The 17,365-nt window shown below is 45.0% G+C and overlaps 1 protein-coding gene across 5 annotated transcripts in view; it reads left to right on the top strand.

The window, feature by feature from the left end:
* Positions 1-516: 516 nt before the first annotated feature.
* foxp1b (forkhead box P1b) overlaps positions 517-17,365 on the top strand; it is a 133,646-nt gene continuing 116,797 nt past the window's right edge. The window contains exons 1-2 of one of the 5 annotated variants that reach the window (XM_035524649.2): positions 517-921; positions 12,691-12,785. In XM_035524649.2, the coding sequence (XP_035380542.1) occupies positions 12,760-12,785 (26 nt within the window). In that variant the 5' untranslated portion in view covers positions 517-921; positions 12,691-12,759. Of the gene's footprint in view, positions 922-12,690; positions 12,786-13,091; positions 13,165-17,365 lie in introns of those variants that run through there. The other 4 variants (XM_035524655.2, XR_014124571.1, XM_081717830.1 and 1 more) reach the window with 4 other exon arrangements.

Genomic DNA, 17,365 nt, shown 5'->3' with positions numbered 1-17,365 from the left:
GTGAATACTTGGTAATGCATAAAACGGTGCAGCTACTATTTTTCGAAGTTTCGAAAAACGAAAGTAGGAATGAAACCTCCATAATCGACGATGCCTTAAAACCGTCTTACAATGAAAACGAAGAACACGCACTATCGTAGCTAACGATGAAACGGGAAAGTACACAACGAAAAGGAAAACCAACCATAGACCAGGACAAGCTATGAACTGAGGAAAGTGAGAACTGAAGTTTGGTATTCTGGTTGTCAGGGACGTCTCATTCTTTCGCTAGTTCCTCGCATACGGGGTTGTCCTTCTCCTGAACTTTTACCCTCCGAACTTGCCTCGTTTCATTGGATAAAGTCAAGTAAAAAGGGCGAGGAAAGCTCCATTTATTTCAATTGCAATTAGCCAGTTAGCCCCAGAACACTTTCACTTCGAACAGCCTTGCTACTGTTAAAAACAACCCACGCACAAAATAGGGACAAAGTCAACCTCACACGTCTAATACTCACGTATTAACACTTTATTTAATTACATCTACTTTTGGCGATATTTTGTAGCTGCAAAATCCGCAACGAACATTGTTTACCCAGCAGGTGGATATGACGTCACGGACTTGGAACATCAAAAAATAACAAAAATAAATCCGCGACTTTTTTTCTCTCGCAAGACACGTTAAAGTGTAATAACGTGAGAAGGATCTCGCTTTCATAACCGGGAGAGAAGGTCGCGTGAAAGCGCAGATTTGCTCCTTGAATCGGTGCTTTCCGTCAACGCGGCACAGGGATCTCTTGTTGCAGTTGAAGTTAGTCCCTTGAGCGGAGTAATAGTGTTTACAGTGTGCTTATTGCACGCTGTCGTGGTACACAAGATAGAGTGAATAGTTGAATATACGCTCGAGTTATAGCCGCTGCATCTATCAGCCTTGTGCAATTCCGGGTAAGTTGATATTGTTCTTCACGGTCCTCCGTAATATTTCCCTTGTACTTTCGGAACATGCACATGGAGTTGTCTTTGTTATCACATGTTCTTTTTAGTTGTTGTATCTAATGGCGAACTTGACAAATAAACAAACAACAACAGTGTTTGGAAGCGATGCGGAATGACCGCCTCTGGTTTCATTCGAAACTCTGCGTCTGCATGTTATCGTTTGAAAGGCGCAATTCAAAGATAAAACCAGCAGGATGGCCAAGGTACTTTTCAGAAGTTAGCACTCCAGCTAGCAAGTTGTTGCGTTCATTCTGTTTGTTGAAACGTATTGCTTCATAGGCTGCATGGCAGTGCCATAGATATATGAGGCGAAACGATGGCCTCTTGAAAACAACTGATGCACTTTACGTCTTGACTGGAAGTTGCAAAGTTAAGGATTTGCACTCTAGGGTTGGAGGTACAAGTTAGAAAGCAGAGATTTCTCTTGGAGCACAACCAGGGCTAGGGGGCTTTTCCCCACGTGTTCTCTCAGCCATAAACATGGGTGATGGTAGCATACGGCACACTATATGTTGACAGTGTTTTCTTCTGTGTGTTTTTCGTTTTAGTTGTAGTTTACATTACCCTAATACAGTTGAGCAATTTTGTGTCATGAAGTTTTGTACAACTTATCCACCTCAGGCTCATGCGAAACTGTTGCAATTTGGGAACACTTGCTCCAGAACCGAGGGTTATTTTAGTAGCCTAAACGTGTCTCAATCGTAAGTTTGGTTTTCGACATTTCGGAGTTGGGAAAGTTCATATTTTTCTCGTACATAAATTGTTTCAAGAATTTCCGTTTTAAGAGTTTACTCCGATCTCGCCGGGGGAATGGCCCACCCACTTAAAAAGTACTTCACATCGTCTGTACCGATCATTTTTATTAAATATGTTCATTTATGTTTTTGCTTTTATGTATAATAAATTATTTTTATATGTAAAAATAATAAGTCTGTAGATTTGCAAATAAAAAAAGAAAAAATGCATATGCTATTTGAGATACTAAACATTTTTTTATGCCTACCAAACAATTAATGACGATAGGGACATGAATACTGATTATATAACTATTTTCTTAGTTGTAATAATGGCGATTATTTGTTAGTTAATTAGTTTTTTTATATTTAATATTATTAACCATTTCATCGAAGTAATGTAAATTGGCACATTCTGATTATTTGACAGTCAGGTTTCAGTGTTTGTATACATACATATTTCAATAAAATTCACTCGAATTTGTAAGCTAAATACAAATCCGAATAAATCTAATATGTTCACCATCCACTTTATTACAAAACACAGACGTACTTAACATTTCGTAGGAGCAGTTGGAAACTGCACTATTCGTTAACCATCCTTCAACTGTTCATGAATAGTGAGTGTCTGACCACAAGGCTGCAGTTGCCTGGATATTTTGGGGGGCACAAACAACACTTTCAATCCAGCAGTGACACTGAAATGTGTAAAAACTCCAGCAACAATGCTGTGCCTGTTAGACCACCAACACTATACCCACAACCATGTCAGTGTCACTGTTATGTTGAGAATGGTCCACTACCTAAATAACATCCAGGCAGCAGTGGTCCTGTGGCCAAATCCTGACCAGAGGTGACTGGGGTAGAGGGTGGCCGACGCTGTGCCTGACAGCAGATGGGCTACAGTCTGTAACGGGACACCTGTAAAACCGTTGAGATAAGTGTACTTAATAAAGTGGCTTGTGAATGGGAGTGTTTCTAAAAAAGTGTTTGGTGAAAATAATATATTGAACAGTTAAATTTTAATTTTTGAAAATTCTCACCTGTAAGAGTGGAGATGAGAAAATTAATTTTTGTTTATAAGATTTTATTTTAAATTAATTAAATTATCCAAGTAATTACCAATGATTTATTTGTTAATTCACTCTTTGCACCAGTACTGAAACATAAAGTGCAACTGCGCAAGTACCTTGGTTACAGGGCTTTGGGGGAAGAGCTCAGTGCTTTGGGTTAGTCATTGTCTAAGAGAAGGAGAGAAGGAGAAAGGGGGAGAGCGAGAGAGAGAGAACTTTTTTCAGGAGAAGTAAACAGCCTTCAACAACCTTGACAACCTAGATTAAGGAAAACACTGGAGATCAAACAGTGGTGCTGCTGTAGCCGTGCTCATGAGCTGTGTGAGGGAGAAGGGGAGAGAGAGAGAGGCTGTTTGAACAGGTTTGTGTGCTCACTTATGCATAAATGGACCTGGGTAAAGGGAAGCTGGCCCTGCTTTAAAACCTCATGCCTCACCTTTGCGACTTTCGGTCCTCGCTTGGCAAGGAGGTGAAGCACACTTTAACATAGCTCCCACTTACACTGCCTTCTTGATCATGAATCGTGTGTTTGCTTTTTTGGTTGGTTGTTTCTTGAATATTATTCTTTTGGAACGGTGCTAATGCTGGTATACTGTGGGCTGGACGTGGCCGGTTGGAACATTAAAAGCGAACGATGTGCTAAGCTGTGAGCGATGTTGCATCAGTAGAGGTTGGTGTGTGCGATCTGTGTCCTGATGTGGATGCATGCAGGTGTTGTATCTCTGTGTAGTGTACCTTCCTCATCGGGCTGGCTGTGTTGAGCAGGACAGCCATTGGTCAGGCATCGGGCAGCTTGAAATGCAGACGGATACAGCCTCCTGTTTCCATGGTAACTCTGGACGCTGGCTGGTGGCCAGTGCGCGCTCTCTCTCTCTCTCTCTCTCTCTCTTCCCCTCTTTCTGTCTTTGGGTTTTTTTTCCTTCAGTGTAGTTTCCTGCTGTCACCTCTGAGGCACACGGAAAAACTTTGTTTTATCTTTTTGCTTTTTTGCTTTTGTTACCATTTGGGGCCTCCAAGCTTCGAGAGTGATTGATTGATTTAAGATAAAAATCAGATATCACTTTTCTTTCCACTGTAAAGTTCAGCACACTTCCTCATTTGTTTTTCTTTAGCTCTAAATGACCTGTTGTTGTTTACATTTTTAAAGTATTGGCACCAAACTCTGAATAATCAGAGCGTATTGCATGCTGATATGAAACATTTTAAGTCACTAAATGCTAGGTTATTATGCCCAAAATTAAAGGCTGGTTTGGCACAAGCTTTTAAAGACACCATGATATACTTTTCTGTTCGCAGAACAGTTCTGGATAACAACAATAATAATAATGGGCTTAAAGATAACATGTCATTTAGAGCAAAGCCAGGGGAGCCTCTTTTTCCCTGTTCCTTGGTCAGTCTGTGGTAGCCTGTTTTGATCTGTGAGCTATAGCTCATCCTCCACGTTTTACTGTTGGCTCCTGAGCCAGACTGATTGGATTAGTAGATGGATTAGAAGTCGGAATGGTGTGATTGTCACAAGTCTCTCAATGCCAGCTGTGGCGTTGCGAGCTTAGCTGGGCTCAGTCACCCCCCACCCTCCTGCACTCCGAGGAGCACCTGCCTCCTCCATGGACCTGTGGGCGGAGCGTCTACTGTCCTTTCTGGGCTATTCTGCTTCATCGGTAGGACACTGTCGGCGCCCTCTAGCGCCCTCTATTTTCATTAAGGGGCCACCCTCGAGGTCTCCTGTGCAGAGTGGGCTGGTTTGCTCTTGCTATGTCGGCTGCTTTTCCTTTGCGCTTTCCATAACTAAACTCTCGTATCTTGCTGCAAAAAACAAAACAACAACAACAACAAAAAAAACATGGTGGGGGGAAAAAATTGGAAATCCACCGGTCCTCTCAACACCTTCATGTCCCATCTGGCCAGTGCTGTGTTGGGCCCTCTTTACGTTTTTAAATCATCCATGTGTGTTGCTTGGTTGCAGTTTTAGCCAGCAATATTCAGCCTATGGATGTATTTCAAAGCCCCACCTACTTCACCTGCCAGGTGTTTAAGTAAAGGAAACCCTTAAACTGGGATTGGCTTAGCCTGCAGGGAGGTCCTAATTCTGTTTTTACTTCCTTTTGGTAGGATCTGCAGTGGGAGCTACACGCAGATGAGAGGGTTAACACGGTGTACCCACACTGCTGTCAGAATGTACTTCAGGAGCACTGTGCTCACCTTTGATCAGGACATTTTCTCCAGTGTGGGGGGTGGGGTGGGTGAAGGTTGCGGTGGAGATTTTTCACTCTAGAGTTAGCGACACCGCTGCGGGTGTAATAAGACTGCTGAGCTCGTGAGCACCCTGGGCTCTCTGATTGGTGGTGGAGGTCATGGTGGAGAAGGGGACAGCGAGATGCTAATGTTGCTGACTGTGGTGATTAACGTGCGTTTTTGGATCTGTCTCTGAACTGTTTTGTCTTGGCATGTGCGTGCGTGGGTGTTAAGCGACTTCTCAGTACCCCCCCCTTCCCCTCAGATGTAATGTGTCCACAATTAGAACACATTTAATTAGGAAACTGGTTTGTAAATTAATGACCTTATTTGTGCATGGTGCTTAATTAGTATTGCAAATAGATGCTCTTTTTTCTGAAATTGAATCTTAGCATGAAATCAAAGGACTGTAAACTGAATGAACTTTTCTTTGATGTTCTTTTTGTGTGTGTTTGTGTGTGTGTACATGAAACGGCTCTACTTGCTGTTTTGAACCCTGCTGATATCCAGGTGGGCTTAATTGACTGGCCGTTGCTTGTTTATGTGGTATACGTGTAAGCTTAGCAGAGTAACGGTAATAAGGAGTTGTAATTACCTCAGACAGAGCACTCGGGCAACAAGTCTGCCACTCTCCCTTCCCCAGTGCATGGCAAGAGCTAAAAGTAAGCTAACCAGACCCGGTAGGGCCTTGCTTTTCAAGGGTTAGGGCCCATGAAGGGTATGAGGGTTAGGGCCCATACCTCATTTGCGCTGTCTATGGTGAGCCACTTGGGGAATGGTGCTGGGTGCGTGGAAGCGCTTTTGTCCGGCGGCCAGGTGGCTCGGCCCTCCGGCACTCGGCAGTCGAGCCGGGAGCCATTCAGACGGTTTCCCAGGGGACGCCATGGCAACCCTGCTTGCAGTCAGACACGAGCTCTAGGGTCTCCTCCCCGTTTACGCGTTCTATCTGCGTCCCGCACTCATCATTGGTTTATTGTTGAGAGTGAGAGTTCGCAAAGTTCACTTTGTGCCTCATTCTTTTTTTGCTACCTGTTGTGAGTGCAACTCTTTTAACTTTGTTGTTTGTCTGAGAGGAGCAGAGCAAGGGAGTTTTTTGTAACCTTTTTCCTGCCAGGGCTGTCTTCATAAACAAGGTGACAAGGAGGGGCTTCGTATGTCTGTGGCTGGAGCTTTCTCTGTGTAACTCACTATTTTTAGCTGGGTTTTTTTGTTTTTTGTTTTTTTGTTTGTTTTGTTTTTTGTAAGCAGTAAACTCTTTTTACTTAGATTGTTGGTGGACCTGTTGACATGGCCTAATGTATACCTTACTGTAAAGTACTGATGCACTTCAATGCAAAAAACCCCCCAACAAAGTAGACAGCTGATGGAGCTTCCAAGGCCTAGCTAAGCAAATTCATGGCCTGTGACTGATGATGCTTCAACAAACCAATGCGAGGAATACTCTCATGAATTTCTGGATATTGTTCTAAAAGCATTTTCATGTTATGACTGCAAACATAATGTATGCTTCTCTAAAGTGTTGGCTAATCAATTGATCATTGCAAAGAAAAATGAGAGAATCAATGGTTTAATATCTCAGTGCGGTGTGAGAGGAATTTTGAGTGCATTTCTGTGTACTTTGTTGTCGGCTCTTTATGATGATTGTAAGTTTAAGTGCTGCTGGCCCATTGATACGGTTACCTGCAGGTTCTTGAGGTTACATTCGGAGTTTGACGCCTTTCTTTGGTGTCTTGTCTGTGTTTAGGCCGTCGGCCCCTTGAGCGCATGTTAAAGCTTCACTTAACCCAAGATGGTTGATTACTGCAATTACCTTTCATTAAACAATGAGGCTCTGATTGAATCAAGCCTAATTGCACGCACGCACGCACACATGCGTGCAGGAAGCTTCCACTAAGCTCACGTAATGACATAAGACATCACTTTCGTCGTTGTTCTGCTATAATGGGACGCCTGTGCCATTTCAGAGGCTTCCTTGAGAGCTTGGGGACGAAACTCTCCATCTCCTCCTGCGGCCACCCCATCCGTGGCTCTTGTTTCCACCGGGTAAGCCTTTTCTGGCCACTTTAGTTCAGTCACAGGCCACGGGTTTTGCAAAGTCCCCCATCATTTCAGAGGCATCTTGCTACATCAGAATGACTCAAAGCATGGCAGCAACGTCACACGCCCCGAGACGAAGATGGAAGTGGTAAAAATGGAAAAGCTTAGCCTCGCTGAGTGTAAACTTTCACGTCGAGGTACAAGAAAATGTCCTTCAAGGCAGTCAATGAAAGTGTGTCGCCGAGAGTTGGTGAATCACTTTGTTACTCCTTCACAAAAATATTTAAGGCATGTTGGTTTGGTGGCGGTTTAAGTTGTGCTGCCAGAAAACATCGACTTCCTTGTTTCTGCTCTGTAAGCACACCTTTCCCCGGTGACAACAATTAAAGTGGGCTTGGTGTTATAAGATTTATCGGTTGTTTGAGTAGTGTTGTCAAACCCTCTAGCTGTGGATCTGAGGCCTAAAGGCTCAAAGCTTGTTGACGTGATCTCTGGGAAAGAAAAGGAGAAAAACTGACTTTAGAGCACTTGCCAGCCGCCTTCATTTGGGTGTTTGATGCGTGCGCGGTGTGGTTCTGCCGACAGCAAACAGCAGTCGAAATAACCAAATAATTTAGTCATGCCTTTGTAACAGGGCTACCAGTAAATGATGCAAATGATGCATCAAATGATGATCATTGCACTTGTACCAGCCTTAAATAAGTGGTACCCAGAGTGCACTCACCTGATGCTCACTTGCTTACAAGTTGTCTTTAGAGCAGGGGCCTGTTGCTCAGGCCCAACACGACACACACACACACACACACACACACACACACACACATATATATATATAAAATCTATTTTTCTCTTGGAAGGCAGGCTCTTGAGGGTTATCTTGGGGATTCTCCCTGCACGAATTGGAAAGGAGCCCGGTTAATGAGGGTGTATGGGAGAGGGAGTAGAGGAGCTGTTCATGCTTGTAGCCTGCTTCCTCCGTGCACACTCATTGCTTCCTAGTCTCTCCTCTCTGTGACACGCACACACACGCACGCACACACACACACACACACACACACACACAGACAGACCGAGACTACACACTTTCCACACTCTCGGTGGTAAAGGGGAGATATCTGTAGCAGGGTTCCGGCAGTAATAGGATAGTCCAGCAGACGCTGGGTTAAGTGATTTTTTTTTTTTTTTTTTCCCCCGCTTCTCCTTCTTCACACTATCACACATCTCCTTTTGAACATGTTTCTATTTTTAGGAGGTGTGGAAGACAATGCCCGGGTACTCTTTCCTTTTGCTTTCTCTGTCCCTAAGTTGCTTTCTCTCTCTCTCACTCACTCACTCACATACACCTGGTATTCCTCTTATTCTCTCACTCTTTGTCTCTCTTCCTAACCAGTCCATTCCGCCTGTACTAGGATCGGCCGCTATTTTCTCCATGCTCCATATTCCTCCGTATTATTGACCTGGATCATGCAGCCACTCAAACAGCTCACAGCTGCCGGACGTGGTTGCAGTGGTGAGAGGCGTGAGACTGGTTCTGCTCAAAGGTTCTGCCACTCTCTCCATACCCAATGTGAGTTGGTGCTTTTAAAGAATGGACTCTGCCCCTGGCCCCTCCCCCCAGATGCATCACAACCTCTTCCTTTCCCTCTACCAGCCACGCCCCCTCCAAACTACGCTCCCTTTTGATGGAGCCTGTTACACTGACGCAGATGCTGGCCTGGTGGTGCGTTGCTATGTCCTGGGACCGCCCAACCTTCTCATCACCTCTCCAATGGCCAACGTGAACCGTGCTACAGTGCTGCTTTGTTAGCTTTGCACAGATCCTGTGATCTACAGAGGAGAATTCTTTAGGGAGTAGTGATTGTTGGATGAGTGACGTCAATATGTATGTAGTCCATGTGTTCTTCAAGGAGTCCAAGGCTGAGCTGACTCTTTCTGCGTGTTTTATAAATTGGGTTGGCTGTCCTAACTTTCCATTGTAAAACTGATCTTAATGGCCAAAGGTTACCTTCAAGGAGGTGGGGGGAGGGGGGCGATCGTGTATATACAGTTAAGCAGCTGAGGTATTGTAAGGTTTTAGTTGGGGGGGGGGGGGGGGCAGCAAATTACACTGACAGTGCATGGACCAGAATACACTGCTTACACTGACACTGCATGGACCAGATTACACTGTTTACACTGACCTGCATCGACCAGATTACACTGCTTACACTGACACTGCATGGACAAGATTACACTGCTTACACTGACCTGCATGGACCAGATTACACTGCTTACACTGACCTGCATGGACCAGATTACACTTCTTACACTGACACTGCATGGACCAGATTACACTGCTTACACTGACACTGCATGGACCAGATTACACTGCTTACACTGACTTGCATGGACCAGATTACACTTCTTACACTGACCTGCATGGACCAGATTACACTGCTTACACTGACCTGCATGGACCAGATTACACTGTTTACACTGACACTGCATGGACCAGATTACACTTCTTACACTGACACTGCATGGACCAGATTACACTGCTTACACTGACACTGCATGGACCAGATTACACTGCTTACACTGACACTGCATGGACCAGATTACACTGCTTACACTGACACTGCATGGACCAGATTACACTGCTTACACTGACCTGCATGGACCAGGGTAAAACACCATGACAGGCCGTAGACCTGTTTTTCAAAGTTAAAAAGAACATAGCCCTCTTATGCATGTATCTTGTTGAAGGCTTTTGAGTTTGATTACATGTTTAATGGGGAGAAAAATAACTAAATCTGAACCAGACTGCCTGTTTTTAAATGGTCATAAATATGGTCGATTTAGAAATGGTGTCACAGTGAATGTTGCTAGCCCACTACTTAACAAGTAGCAGCAAAAGACTTTTGGTTCAAATAGATGCGATCCATGACTGCTGTTTACTAATGCAAGTCAGCTTAGTAACCCTCTTAAAAGGAACCAACACATCCAGCTGTAAACATTGTTTGCATTTGTTAGAGTAGTTTTTTAAAAAGGGTGTGGGGGAGTAAAAACATTCAAATGATTTACCCAAACAGAACACTGCTTCTGGTTAGAATGTTCTGGTTATTTCTGACTGATGTTTAGACATGTATATTCAACATGGAAACATGACAGTATTAATATATTTAGGACCAGCTTCTGCAAAAAGAGGAAACAAACCTTAAGGTTAAGCTGTCTGTTTGCTGTGGTTGCGCTGTGCTGATTAACTGTTTTTTTTTAATTTTTTATAAATCTGAACAAAGCGGCAGAGCATGAATTTTTAGAGGCCTTGAAAATGGCGTTCTTACCACCTTTACAACTACCTGTGATAATTGGATACACACATAACTTGCATCACTGAGACGTGCACAGCGAGCTTTTGTATCGCGTTTAATTGCATCGCGGCTTGCGATCTGCCATAAAACGCGTCGAAAAATGATCAGAGGCGCTTATTAACACGCGCAGCACGAGTGGAGGCCTACCCTGCACGGGGGTCGGCTCGCACGGGAAACCCCCCCACCCACCCCTTGCTCTCCGCTCATGCTTTGTTTCTCCCCGCTAGCATGCTCGTCGCTGGCTCATATGGGGAACAACCCTCCGTCATGCCACCGTCTGCCGCCTCCGGCCCCCACCACAGCAATGCGTAAAGGAAGATGGATTCGGCCATAAATGCAGACTACCGCGGGGCCTTTTCTTCTAAATGGCTCTGGGGATTGGTATCGGTGCGGCCTCGTCGTCCGCCGCGCCGTCGCGTTCAATCAAGTGTCCACTTAGCCGCGACCGCCTGTAATTGTCCCCAAGTGGGACGCACGGTGACCTGTTAATGTCTGCAGTGACCCTCTAACCTTGTCGGCAGGTCGCGAAGAAGGCCCGTAAATCACACGCCTCTTCCGGAGACCCCCCACCCCTACCAATTCAGCGGCAGGTCAAGAGAAAGAGCATGTAATAGAAAGAGCACTCTTATGAGTGCGGAGATGATATGCCTGCGGAGATGACTCTCTTTGGTAGGGGATGAAGTGTCTCATGCATTGAACTGGTGGCTTGTGGGGTTTATTTTGACATGATAACGTGAAAATATTGGCCTGGAGTGAAATTCTGGTTCGGGGGGCATTTTCACTCTGATCGCTGCATGGGCTGTTGGAAATGCCACAGTGTGTTGGAGGCAGGAGCTTTTAGTTCAGATGACCTTCATTTATTTTAGGGTGATTGTTACTTCTACTGTATAACACAATGATGAATGATCGAGCCACAACCTTGATTTGTAAGCCTTCATAAAACAAAAAGCTGTTTATCCCTTCTCCAAGACACACACACACACACACACACACACACACACACACACACACACACACACACACACACACACACACACACACACACTCAGAGAGCAAACATTCTGAGGCTAATTTCTTGTGGGATACTTGACACACAAATAGGTGGCAATTATCAAACTGCTCCAAAGTAGCTGGTAACTGGTTTTCTCTTTGAAAACTGACGAGTTGCAGTTTATGTGAGCCACGCAGATTAAGAGCACATATGGTAGAAGTTTAAGGCTGTCTCAGCTGGTGTCTTCGAACCCATGGCAGAGAGCTGATTCAGCACATGGGCTTGCTCCACAACTGTTGGTTAAAGCAAATGAAGAGGTTTGGGGAAAGTGTTGATGGCTCACTGTGTTTTTAAAGCTAGGGTAACTGTGTGTGTTTGTTTTCTTCCCTGTCTCTGCCACTTTTTATCACACACCATCAATACCTGTGTTATCTGCTTTCCAGCCACCTCTCTCTCTCTCTCTCTCTCTCTCTCTCTCTCTCTCGCTTATGCATCCACAAGTCCAGGATTGTACATAAGAACAAGACTCTTGTTCTGTAGCTCAGTCTGGCATCCCTCACCCCAAGCTGCTCTGCGCTCTGCATCTTTGCAAGCCTTGCCCCCCACTAACAGAGGTATTGCTAACCAAAATTTAACATGGGCAGTTGGGGTTCTGCATGGGAGGGGCAGTGGGCGTGGCTGGCTATGGTTGGCCATAAAGTCATCGGCCGTCTCTCTCACCCTGCCCCCCCCCCCCCCCACTTTAATGAAACACTTGACTAAATGCTGACCACCACGAGAGCGATTTTACTATGCAAATCTTGCCGTTTGATGGGTTGCACAGATTTGGATTCGTTAAAGCTGCTTGTCACTTTATGTCGTCTGGCAGTGTTCCCAAGAACTCTTGAGTGGCAGTTTGCGGACGCGGCGTTTATGGTTATGAGTCGGAGTGCTAGTCACCAGGCTTCATCTCAGACGTGTGTTGCAGATTATTAGTTGAGTAAATATCACTGCTGTCAAAAGTGCTTGGTGGTGAGAGAGAAAAGGAAGAAACGAAATGTTCACAAGTGTTGAGATGTATTTAGGTCATTCTGAGAACTCCTGGAATTAGTTTGTCACTGTTTAAATCAGCGTTTGTGGTTGGATTTCATCACGTTTGTGTTTTTTTTCCTCCCTCTTTGAGTCAGCCGTGTTTATGTGGGTTGTGTAAATTTAAGGGACGCCCCCCACCTTTTTAAAAAATGGTATCAATTCCTGTTTGTAATATACTGATGTTCATCTCTTTTCTCTCTCCCTCTTTCTTCTGTCTTATATTTCAGATCAAGGTAGCTATTTTCAGTGTTCCCGCCCCTTTCAGTCTTGTACTGAATTCTGATGGGAAGAATGGAATGCCAGTCGTGCCAAAACAACTAAGGTATGCCAGCTTTTCATTCTGAAGCATCAGAAAACAGTACTTACTGATGGATGATTGTTATAATGTCTCCTCTTTTATCTATAGTCCTTACATGTATAAATTTCCCTGAATGTGCACGTACCGTCTAAGTTGTCTGTCTCTTTTTGGGGGTTTTTGAGGGTGTTTTAGCGCTGCTCAGTTTTAATACATCACTGTCATTCATTATCCTTTGTGCCCTCCTGTGTGTGTGTGTGTGTGTGTGTGTGTGTGTGTGTGTGACTGGCTTCATTTTTTTCTGAGCCATCCTTTGGCATGGTGCCATGCCAACCCGCCCCACGCAAGACACACACACACCCTCCACTCTCACCTATATGGAGACGATTGTGACATTTGTGCAGAGGTAATGGAATCCACGTGCAGTTAAATCCCAGTAAAGAAGGCTCTCCTGACACCTCCCAGTTCCTCCGTCCTCTTCTCCGCTCACCAGAGCCCCGAGCCCCACCCCCTCTCCCTGTCCCCATGCCAGCAGAGGAGAGGAGGCATATTCCCCCATTTACTGGCTCATCTGGGGGTCACTGATCTGTGCTGGTGAGGAGGACCCCTGTTTCCCCCCCACTGCATGCCATCCTGTGGCCCCACCCACTTCTTCCTGTCTCATGTAACTGCTGATGGTGCAGTTGGCCAGGCTCCTCTGCTTCACTCCTTCACCCCAGTCCCTAGGAATCTTTGCACAAGCCGGAGATGGTCGTGGATCGGAGGCGTGGCGAAAGGGAGGCGTGGGGGTTGGGAAGGAACAGACACGGAGGCTGGGACTACGGGCAGCTCACCTCCTCCGAGTCCATCTTGTCGAACTCGGCCTCGGGCACGTGGGCTTGACAGTGGGCCCCAGTACATGGAAGGGAGGAACGCTTACACATCCTCTAGATAATGCGAATTAAAGAAAGGAAAGCGGTAAACTAAGATGGATAAAGCTGCGTGGACAGATTTTTTTTTTCTCTCCAAGCCCTTCGGCCCCTGCGTGTTGTGTTTTTCTTTGGTTTATTGGAGAGCTTAAAAAGCTACCAAGCCTCTGCAGTGATTAGAAAATGGAAGACTATTTTAAAAAGGTCTCAGGGTGACAGTCAGAGTAAGAGCTTAATGTATAAAACAAAATTAAAAGAAAAGTTTTTAGGCACAAAGGAGTGTGTGTATGTGTGTAACCTACCCTTTGTCTTGCTGACATTTCATTACATAACGTGTGCGTATGTGTGTGTGCGTGTGTGTAGGGACATATGAGTAATACTTCACTAAATAGAGGGGTCACCCTGGCTGCACTCCTGCCGAGCTGAAGGTTAATTTGCAGTGAAAATAAGACGGACCTCTCCATTTCCTCGTCTCCCTGCGAGCACCGTAACCCCCCCCCCCCCCCCCCCGCCCCATACACCCTCTCAGTGAGTCAGAACCACGGGCCCCCGACAAGCCCTTCGACCTGTCAAAACACTCCGGCAATTCAAACCCCATCCAGCCTCTTTGCAGCACTGGAACTCTTCACAAATTCCATTTTGTTGTCCAGTAAAAGGAGGAAGTCTCTCAAACTTGGGGACACTGCGCCAAACCTGAGACATCACTAAACAGTAGACGGTGGGGATGAGTGTAATTCTGTAATCCTTCAACAGTCCAGTGGAAAAGTGTGTTGCTATTACCTTTTGATTGCTTAGTTGTGACTCCAGTGGAAAGGTGTACAATTAGCAGCATCCAACTAGCCTTGGGATGTGGTAATAATATAATGCAGGTACACACATGCACCCCCCCCCACCCCCCGAAAAGAACCCTGAGGAGTGTGAACTGTTCTCTGGTCACCTGTCTTCTGATTTGCTGCTTACTAAAAGAGTATCAGTTCTAATATTTATAACCTGCAGAACATTTCACTTATTTTCTTGCACTTGTACACTTTCCCAAAGACATAACATGACTTTTAATGTGTGTGCGTGCGTGCGCTCCTACAGCTCACCTGGTAGAACAAGGTGACCTTAGTGTTGCCAGCACAGGCTCATTTCCCAGGAAGCATCCATACTGTCCTACTGAGAAACATAAAAGTTGCTTTTGATAAGATCACCTGCTGTGTATGAGTGTGTGTTGGGAGAGGGGGGGGGGGCAGATATGCCTTATGATTTCTTTAAGCAAACAAATGCTAGAGAAACAAAAGAGGACCACCATGAGAATGGTGGTAATTCCTGACGTGTGCGCCCAGAGTTCAGAAGTGTGTGTGTGGTCAGTTGAGAAGTATGCAGTGTGTGGCCAGATTTCACAGGTGTACAGTGTGGAGCTCACCAGTTCGTTATCTCTTAATCAGCCCTAAACCCTCACTGTGGCCCTTCCTGGCAGTAAAAAGTATTTTGTTGTTGCTAATAAAGTCTGTAATCAACAAACGTTGGGCCACTTTGGTGTTGTGCAGAAGAGACCATGCAAACAAGGATAGGTTATTTTTTATTAATCATTAGCCATGTTAGCATTTCAATGTGGAAGATCCTTAAAGTCATAAAGGCGTACAGTAAACAGTATAACCCCTAACTGGGACTTCCTGTTTCAGTGGGTGGCTGGCCGGCTTTGGGCTGACATTGTAAAGACGGGAGTCAGGAAAAGAGCAGGGGTCTGGGATGAGGTCCCTGACAGCTGGCTGAGTGTTTGTTTTTGAGTGTGGTGTGTGTGTGTGTGTGTGTGTGTGTGTGTGTGTGTGTGTGTGTGTGTGTGTGTGTGTGTGTGTGTGTGTGTGTGTGTGTGTGTGTGTGTGGGCGCGGGTGTGTGTGTGTGTGGGTCGGGTGGGTGGCAGTGGAGAAACTTGCAGTAAGCAGCAAATTAAACACTCATATTCCCCGCCCCCCCACATCATCTTTTTCTGTGCTTTTTCCTGTTTGGACTTGAAGATGCGGGGGGCACTGGCACTGAAAGATGACGGAAGTGTAGAGAGAGAGAGTGAGTGTGTGTGTGTGAGAGAGAGAGAGAGAGAGAGAGGTATTTATTTACAGTGAGACACAAGTGATGCTTGTTAAGGATGCGGTTTCACACAGGATGCCTACCTTCCCCCCCCACCCTCCCTTTCTTCAGGCATGGTGGGGTGGGTCGGGGTGGGTGTGGGCTGCAGTTCAGGGTGCTGGCCTGTATTGTGGAATGGGCCTAGCCCTGGGCTGGTCCCGTTAGTGTTCACTCAGCACCACTTCCTGTCTGAACAACAGAGAGGTGGGAGGTGGGTCAGCACAGGTCGCTGGGAATGGACGAGGAGGGAAAAGGGCAGAGACGGGAGAGAGAGAGACTGTGTGTGTGTGTGTGTGTGTGTGTGTGTGTGTGTGTGTGTGTGTGTGGAGAGGGGGGGGGTGTTCGTGTGAATACATGGATGGGTTGTGTGTCCTGAATACATATGAAAGTCATGTTGCTGGTCAGCCAATTTAAGTGGAGATTTTTGCTAATGTTTCACTATTTACCATGTTGGCATTTCCTCGCCCTTGAACAATACTGTCCAGTTTCTCTCCAGCTGTAGTCTTCCAAATTTGCCACTGTGCTACATAGTTTATTGTTCAGCATCCAACCAATGGACAAATATATGTTGCTAAGTTACTGTTGTCATTTTAAAGTGGATACTGTGTTAAAATAGCTGATTTTGGCACAGACATATTAATTTTATTTTGTTGACCATGGAATATTTGCTTATGTTTATATATACATTTATATACTGTTAGTAATCGTGAGGTACAGCATTTTTTTGCATAATGTATGTAAATGTAAAAAAAGATCAAAATAAATATGAAATTTAGTAGAAGGCATATGCATTTTTATCAATTATGTCTAGAAACTGTATCAGAGCTTCCCTACTACCCAAGAGTTGGGACTTTAGAATAGTGGTTGGTCGAATGCCTTACTTTAGAATGACTTTCTGAATAAGTTGAATTTAAAGATGGAAAGGACACACACACCTGCTGGGCAGCTGAGTGGAAGTCTGTTGTTAAAGAACATGACTTACTTACTCAAAGACTTAAAGATTCTAAGCTCCAAAGTGCAAATGGACAGAAGTCCAAGTTACCCGCAAGTTTGTGAGTATGTAAGGTTAACGCCCCTGGCTTCACTGACCGACACAGCTAGATGCTGTTTCTGCTTTTGTCTTCATGGATAACCTGACTAAATGATGACTATTTGGCTATAGGCCAAATTTTGATCAGGATTTTCCTGACAACTACTGTGCTGTGAGTATCATACTTTTACAGTATGTCCTCCACAGCAAATATGTTTATGTGCAGATTAAAAAAAAAATAATTTAATCAATTATCTGTGCTGTACGTGTTGTAAGCAGCTTGGCCGTATATACACTCGAAAAGCCAGAACTCCCTCGAAGAAGTAAACTTTTTTTTTTTTTTTTCCTCTGTTCCTTTAAAAACAATGTGAACGTGGTCGGGCAAAAAAAGACAGATAATATATGTGCGAGATTGATCAGTGGCTCGAGACCCCATTATCTCCCTCCATGTTAATTACAATGTGCTCAGCTTGCATGTCAAAAGACGGATAATTGAGGAAGGTAAAAAGACGTGCTTTTATTTATGCTTTCCCTTTCAGCTGGCGGCAGCTCTTCTCCC

The sequence above is a fragment of the Electrophorus electricus genome, chromosome 7 (genome assembly GCF_041902795.1).
Source record: "Electrophorus electricus isolate QZ-2024a chromosome 7, ASM4190279v1, whole genome shotgun sequence".
NCBI lineage: Eukaryota > Metazoa > Chordata > Actinopteri > Gymnotiformes > Gymnotidae > Electrophorus > Electrophorus electricus.
The sequence above is the reverse complement of the archived record's forward strand: the minus strand, read 5'-3'. Positions and strand labels throughout refer to the sequence as shown.